The following is an 8083-nucleotide window of genomic DNA, read 5'->3' as shown; positions in this document are numbered from 1 at the left end:
ATTAGACATTTTTCATAGTAAAAAAGTCAAGCTTTCTTTTGAGACTATTTAAAAAAAAATCTTAGATGCCTAAATTGCGAAAAAAGTTAAATAAACAATTGAATTATTGAAAAAATGGTTTAAACAATTTTTTTGTTATAAATAATAAAATAGGATGAAAGCGTGTAAAAAGCACTTTCCAAAATCCTGATCTATAAGTTTGTGGATTAACTACTGTTGGGTAGGCGAACATATTCCCAGAATTTAGAGACAATTGAAAAATATGACTTTTTGAGTTGGGGCAGTTGAGGAATAATGCCCTATATGTATTCACTCTTAACAGGACTATCAATATTTGCAGTTAAAAGACTCGCAATCAATTGCTATTTATTTTTTTAATACCTTTTTTGTCATATCGTTAGAGTATAACAGTACGGTACTAATTAGCACTGACGCAGTACTGAACCCATGGTGAATTTCCTATTGGGGTAGTACTGTGTCAGTAGCGATATCCAGTGTTAGCCCAACACTGACAGCACAGTAAAGGCATAAGGGCAATCCATGTGGGCTCTGAGGGAGGACCCCTCCATTTTTTCACGCGGGAACCCCTTAATGGTTATGCTACTCCTTTCAGATTTTTCTGGTAACTGCAGCAACTTTTATTTTACCAGAAAAAAATAATTTGTTTATTATTATCATTCAGCACACCCATATTTCGGGCACAAGATTTATGTACACGGTTCATATCTCAAATGTAATTTTGTCCATTTGTTTTAACTTAAACATTAAATTTGCATTGAAATCTGCAGTCCAGCCTGCTCCCGTTTTAGGTTAGTGTCACTATGAGATTGTCAACTTCAACATCCACTGCATCAGACGTCGATAAATTTTTGTAATATAACCGTGCTGACTTAATTTAAGCAATACTTTATCTTGGAAGTGGACACATGCTTGATATTTTAACGAGAATTTCGATTTTACAGGCTCCTTTTTCCCTTTTTCGAAAAAAATCATATTTTGTTTGTTGTCCAGTTCTGTACTGCCACCATCCGTTTTTGTAATTTAGACAGTTCTTTAAAATTAAAAAAAAATTAGTTGGTTTAAGAGACACATAGAATGTTTGGAAGTTTTGAAGCTTAAAAATCTAAAAAGAAATATGCTTCATGTTCTTAACATTCAAAATGAAAGACATTTTACATTCATTGTTTTCTAATCTAGAAACAGTGCAAAAATATAATATGACACATTGAAAATAATGCAGTTATAAAAGAAATCTCGAAAATATATTTCGTTCGAATGAAAATTCAGACTTTGAATTACAAGAAAAGGTTCTTGGTACTCAAGTTTTTAAATTCTTCAAAATTCCTCGTCTATTGTTGTTTCGTAGGAAGCCACCATCTGGCTGTCTAGTCTTAGAATCCTGAGACGATACGAGCAATATATCGATTCTCCGATAACAAAACGATACGAGACAAAACTGAGACTGGAGTCGCAGAAACCAATACCGATACGAGAAAAAACCGAGATTTTTCGATATGATATCGAACAGTCTAGTATCGAACGGCATCACTAGTCTACAATGGGAAAAACGAAATATTATAAGAAAAAAAATTTCAGTCGATTAAATTTATTTACTTGAAAATGATTTTATTGATATTCATTTAAACAGTTTGTATATTTTACATTTAAATAATGTCGTATAATAATAAATATGTAATTACAAAAGGAGAGTTTAAATTTTTGTGTTTTAGCTTTTTTAAGCTGTAGGTTATGAGGATAGCTTTTTCATTGAGATTCAACTGTTTGGTATAGCACAGTGGGTAAGACTCCTGACTGTTAGACGATAGATTTAGGTATAGATATGTAGGTTCGATACCCCGTAGCATTAGAAATTTTATTTGTAATATAATGTTTAAGAATTAAATTTATAACAGAGTCATCAATATTTAAAGTAAAAATACTTGCAATTAATTAATATTTATTTTTTAAATAGCTTTTTTGTCATATCGTTTGAGAATAGCAGTAGTGGGTCTTAAAATTACTCAAAATGTTTGAATAAAATTTGAATTTTGAATATACAAATGATATTTGGATCGTATATAGTCGTATAATGATGAACGGATCAGAGTAATGGCTGCCAGTAACGTGAAAGTACCCTGTAGGATTCCCTCAGGGGCCCTTCTCTTTAATTGAATTGTAGGCGGGCTGACCTCACTAGAACCCTACTAGAAAGTCTAGTAGGGCCCCCGTGGCCTCAGCGTTATGTCCTAGATCGGTCCCGACTAGTTTTCCCCCCTAGAGACCGACTAGAGATAGGGAAAACTGGTCATGGTCCCACTAGGGCCCTTAGCAAATTACTGCACGGGCGTATTCTGGTGCCAATTCATCGCTGCTTCCTGTTAAAGTTCGTAATTAACTCTGTGTTTTCTAGTGCGATCCACTTATCTAGCTAATTACAAAGAATTAAATGTTTATTATTTGAGATGTATCAATAAATTCTCTAGGCATAGTAAATAAATGTACTCTGGCATAAATCAAAAACAATTTAATACAAAATTGGTAAAATAAGGGCGCAGAAATTGAATACGCAAACTTCCTGCTATCATTCGTTACCGGTGGGCAACACGGGCTGTTAACAGATTTTTCTTTAAACCTATACCGCATGGCGTATCATGTATGATTTATATCTTTTAAACCGAAAAAAAATATTCTTGTGAGGCTCAAAAGGTTTAAAAATCCCTCCAAATAATTGTTAGTCCATGGCTTCACTGTAAAACCGCTACAAAAAGCATGCGGTACCGGGTTGAAACCCGTATGAAATGCTTGCACATTTTGAAAATAATTTTTTTATAACTGGCTTAAAGGCGCATCTTACCGCTGGGTAAAATGAGGCTTTCAATAATAACATCTCAGTGAAGAACAAAATTAAAGATGTCCTAGAGACGTCTTTTGGTCATCCTATGGATGCTTTTAAAAGTCTAATGGCAGTACAAAAGATGTCCCGAGAACGTCCACGCCTTTAAGACGTCTTTAGGTCATCTTTAGGACATTGAACGTCTTAGAGATGTTGAGTGGCCTGACATAGAGTCTTTACTTCTTCTAAAATATGGCTAGCACATGAATATACAATAAATAAATAAATATTTATACATCCATATAAAAATTGTATTGATCTTTATCGTATTTTATCACAAATTAGTCATCATTAATTGCAATAATGACCTTAATTATTTACTTTCTATCGATATATCGCACAATTTGAAAAATTACATGCTAATTCGTTTTTATTCCATTATATAACATTACATTATCATAAAATAATTTTGAAAATTACCAAAATTCCACTATATCCATGTTTGAAATAATTTTACTGCGAAAATTTGTTCTTACCGAACAAAGTTTCCGGCGGAATAGTTTTTGCGCTAGGCGTAGTAACGAATGGACAGCTATTTTACCGACTATATGCGGCGTTCCTAGGAAACCTTAACAAACGTATGTTGAATAACATAAAATAACTACAGATCTACAATTTTCAGATGAAACCAAACCAAGTGAATCGATATACCCAGGAAAATCTCTTCAACATATTAGGATTACGAATTTCACATTTAAGCGTAAAATTGGTCTTAATACAGAATACAAAATTATGTTTTCTTTCAAAAATGATTCTATTCTTTTTACAAATTATGTACAATTCTTATGCAAAAAGTGGTATATAGGGAATTTTAATTCCCATTCAATTTAGAAGGCCAAAATGGATTGTATTTTGCACTGTTTCTATTACCTTTGGTGATGCAGACCTTACAATGTATCTGAAACTCATAACGCAATAACATACAAACACGAGAGATAAGAACTGTGAAGCTGTGAATTGTGTAACTTGTGTTTCAAATACGAGATCCGCAGTGTAAAAACTTACCCCAGAAGAGCAGATTCCTCGGCACTGGCAGCGGCCGGCATGTTGTTTCTGTCCCTAAAACAGAATGGCGGCGAATAATCACACAACTGGCCCTAGCGACTTAGCTAATTTAACCAACTTCTTTTTACACTCTACATAATATCTGCAATATCAAAAACCGCTTTAGCTAGAAAAGCGACGTAGCAATTTTGTTCAAATCATTACATTCTAGTGTATATGCACACTGTTAGAAATATGTTGAAAATTCAACCAGTTCTCAACTACTTCTGTGGTTGAAATCTCGTTCATTCACAGAATTGAAATAAAATTCAATCTCACGTAGTTAAAAATTAATGCAGATGCGTATGCACCCATTCCAGTGAGCACACAAGTATGAAAATCTCAAGAACGTCCTTGGGACGTTCTTAGGACGTCCTATGTCAGGCCAACCAACGTCTCTAAGACGTCCAATCTCCTAAAGGTGACCTAAAGACGCCTTGAAGACATAGACGTTCTCGGGACATCTTTCGTACTGACATTAGACGTTTTAAGAGCATCCCTAAGATGACCAAAAGACATGATATAAAAAACGTCTTAGGGATGTCCCAAATACATCTCTAGGACAACCTTAATTTTTTTGCCCACTGGGATGCGCCATCATACTTCTCGCGAAGCAAGAACCCAACGTGACAAAATCCAACGACTCTTTCTTTGTGTCGTGATATCCATAATAATAACAAAGGACATGCATATAATATTTAGTACAAGAAGCAGCTTTAAAGGGGAAAAAGGTACGTAGGAATAATATTATTCTCGATTATGCCAATGAGAAAATTTCATTTATACTATCGGTCCTAACTGCTGTATGCTTGTTTAGATTATGATTACAAAAACAAATATTGAAAAGTTGGTTTATAAGCGCACGCGAAATTCATAATGGTAATATAATTGTAATGTAACTTATATTTATCTTCTTTAAGGCTGCTTATTTTTCTAAATTTTATATTTTTAAGGAATCTTTATGGGTTTTATTTAAGATTTAGGATTTTACAAAAATCTTAAATCAAACCTATTCAATTCCTTATAAAATTATACTTTGAAATTCACTAATTGTGCGGAATAAATTTTTTTTCGCTTGACTGAAATTTCAATTATATTGAGTTGAATTTTCAACTGCATAGTTGAAATTTCCATTACACGGGTTGTTGATTTTTCATTCACAAGTAGTTGGAAATTTCAACCACCGTAATTGTATAGAACTTCAACTACATGTGGTTGAAAATTCAACCAGATATTTCTAACAGTGTTTCGTAGGCATTAAAAAGTTCTAGACAGTCGACCGACTGCCTAGGGATTCAGCTAACTAGCGGGGTTTAGAAGAATTTGGGACGAAATCTTTACCTGACGTGCATGTGTTCGATTTCTTGAGGCTTTTAAAAAATACTCAAACAAACTTCTAAGCGCCTGCCGCGTTATAAACAATTAAAAGGAACCAACTGCGGAGTATCAAAACACACATTAAATGTCTATGTAATATTTTATTGTTATTTTCATTATATTAATTGAATATAATCTAACAAAATAAGAATAATAATATCAAAAAAGATGTTAGCCCTCAGAAAGCATCCAGAGGTGACTGTCATCACCTCCAACCCTCGCGGCCGCTGCTTAATTATAACAGCGGTAAAAGACGAACTCCAAATTACACCATGCTTTTAATTTTGTGGCCACAACATCATCACCACAGATTTTGAACATCGTATTAAATTAACTTATAGTTATAATATATTTATCTCAACAGTCACTTCACTTAGTCCCTAGTTTGAGCGAGCCTCACGCGCGCGACTGTTCGTTCTCGCGCTTCGCGCTCGATTAAGTATTTACCTCCAGCCACGCGCTTAGTCTTTATATTTTCGCACATTCTTGCGCAAACCTTTTCAAATTAAGACTCAAAACATTCACTAGTGTAACTGGTGATGGCGACTTATGGTTATCGCACTCCGCGCTGGGTCTTTGCATTTCTGCCGCATTCGTGCATACACCTTTTAAAATCGAAGGTCAACGGACCAACAACTGTAATTTTGTCATCGTGAACTCTCTTTTCTTAAAGCTCTTTCGGCTCTAACGAACACATTTTCATCACGTATCTCGTGCTTCGCACTCGATTCCGTCCAAAATTTCAACTTTTCTTCATTATATGTACACAAGACTTTTATGTCAAATAAAATACATTCTTATGTAACTTATTCTGGGATTGCATATTCAAATATTGCAAAATAAAGTACAAATTGTCTTTATCATCATTATTTTAATATTTGTTCTGTATCTTGCTTTAAATTATATTCTAAGCTGCCCTGAAACGAGTATCATCTAAATCAATTTATATAATTACAATTCATAATATGTATGAAAATTAAATCATACTAATTATTATTTCCTTGTTTTTATGATTTTTTTATTTTTAATCTTGTTTTTACGATTAAAGAAAAACTATTGTGAATCTGCATATGTTCTAATACAGGAACCTATATAGGGTCCTATATAGGATCCTTTGTCCTCTTTCGTTTTTTCTGTCCTTTTACCAAAAATTTAATTTTTGTTTAATCTTATTTTTTACGAATGAAAGAAAATCCACTCGTCCTATTAAAAAATTTATTGACAATAAATTCATAGATCTTTTGAGGTGAACAAATTTTGTTTGTTAATTTTAGTTCGTACTTATGTTGTTTAAAAAAAAAAAATTTGTTTATTTTGAATGTTATTTTTTACGACTAAAAACTAAAACTACGCATCCTATCGAAAAGTGATCCATTACAAATTTGGAGGTCCGTCCACTCAACGCCACCACAAAGGCTAATTATAAAATGGAATAACCATATTTTTTTGCTTTTTTTTTACTAAATTGATGCTAAAAGAAAAAATTTTTGCTTTGTAAAGTACCGAGAAAAGGATGGCGGCACTAGCAGGACGTCCGATAATTGGAGATTTCTTTGCTATTTTTTTGCTCTATGATGACATATATTACGTTTCCCAAAAATCTACCCTTAAGTCATACATACCCTCCCCTAGGCATCAAAAACGTTTTAACTTGTTGTAAAACCATCCTAAAAAATGTAAAAATGATTTAGAACTCCAAACTAATTACATGCCACTTGGAAATTTCCCTTTTATTGTAATTTCCTCAAAACTACCCTTCCACGTTAACGTATGCAGCAGAACATATATATGTATGAAAAAAGCATTGAAAATATTTAAACTTCGAAGAAACTGTTAGGTGATATTTTTTTGCTCTTTTTTTTGCTCTTTGCTAATATATAATACGTTTCCGAAAAACTACCCCTAAGTCATACATACCCTCCTGGCGTCATCAAAAACGTTTTAAAAGTTGAAAAACCACCCTGAACAATGTAAAAATGATTTACAACTCCAAATTAATTACATCACACTTAAAATTTTCCCTCTCATTATAATTTCCCAAAAACTACCCTTTCACGTGAACGCATGCAGTGGAACATATATGTATGATAAAAGCATTAAAAATAATCAAACTTAGAAGACACTGTTAGCTGATATTTTTTTCCTCTTTTTTTGCTCTTTGATAATATATAATACGTTCTCTAAAAACTACCCCTATATCATACATACCTACTCCTCGTTATCAGAAATGTTTTAGAGGATGTAAAACTACCTTAAACAATGTGAAAATGATTTAGAATTTAGAATTAATTACATGACACTTGAAAATATCCGCCTTTTCATAATTATCCTGAAAAATTACCCTTCCACGTGAACGTATGCAGCGGAAGATATATATATATATATATATATATGAAAAAAGGATAAATATAATAGAACGTAGAAAACCCTGTTAGTTGATATTTTTTCTCTTTTTTTTGGTCTTTGATAATATATAATACGTTCCTGAAAAACTGCTTCTAAGTCATAAGTACGTACCCCTTATGATCAGAAACGTTTTAAAAGATGGAAAACCACCTTGAACAATGAAAAAATGATTAAGAACTTCAAATTGATTACATGAAACTTGAAAACTTTCCCCTTTTGATGATTTCTCCGAAAAACTACCCTTCCGCGTGAGATATGCAGCCAAAGATATACCAGGTGTATACATATGAAACCGGTATTTTTTCAAGAAAAAAACACATTTATTTCAAGAGAATGATAACAAATATTTTATTCAAAGTATGC

The 8083-nt window shown here is 32.9% G+C and overlaps 1 protein-coding gene across 2 annotated transcripts in view; it reads right to left on the bottom strand.

Moving 5' to 3' along the window:
* Positions 1–8083, bottom strand: part of LOC117177735 (protein NDRG3-like) — a 443874-nt gene that overhangs the window by 347164 nt on the left and 88627 nt on the right. For both annotated transcript variants that reach the window (XM_033368635.1, XM_033368634.1), the window contains exon 2: positions 3899–3952. In XM_033368635.1, coding sequence (XP_033224526.1) covers positions 3899–3939 — 41 coding nt within the window. In that variant the 5' untranslated portion in view covers positions 3940–3952. The remainder of the gene's footprint in view (positions 1–3898; positions 3953–8083) is intronic.

This window comes from Belonocnema kinseyi, chromosome 8, assembly GCF_010883055.1.
Source record: "Belonocnema kinseyi isolate 2016_QV_RU_SX_M_011 chromosome 8, B_treatae_v1, whole genome shotgun sequence".
NCBI classification, from domain to species: domain Eukaryota; kingdom Metazoa; phylum Arthropoda; class Insecta; order Hymenoptera; family Cynipidae; genus Belonocnema; species Belonocnema kinseyi.
This window is presented reverse-complemented; position numbering and strand designations above follow the sequence as displayed.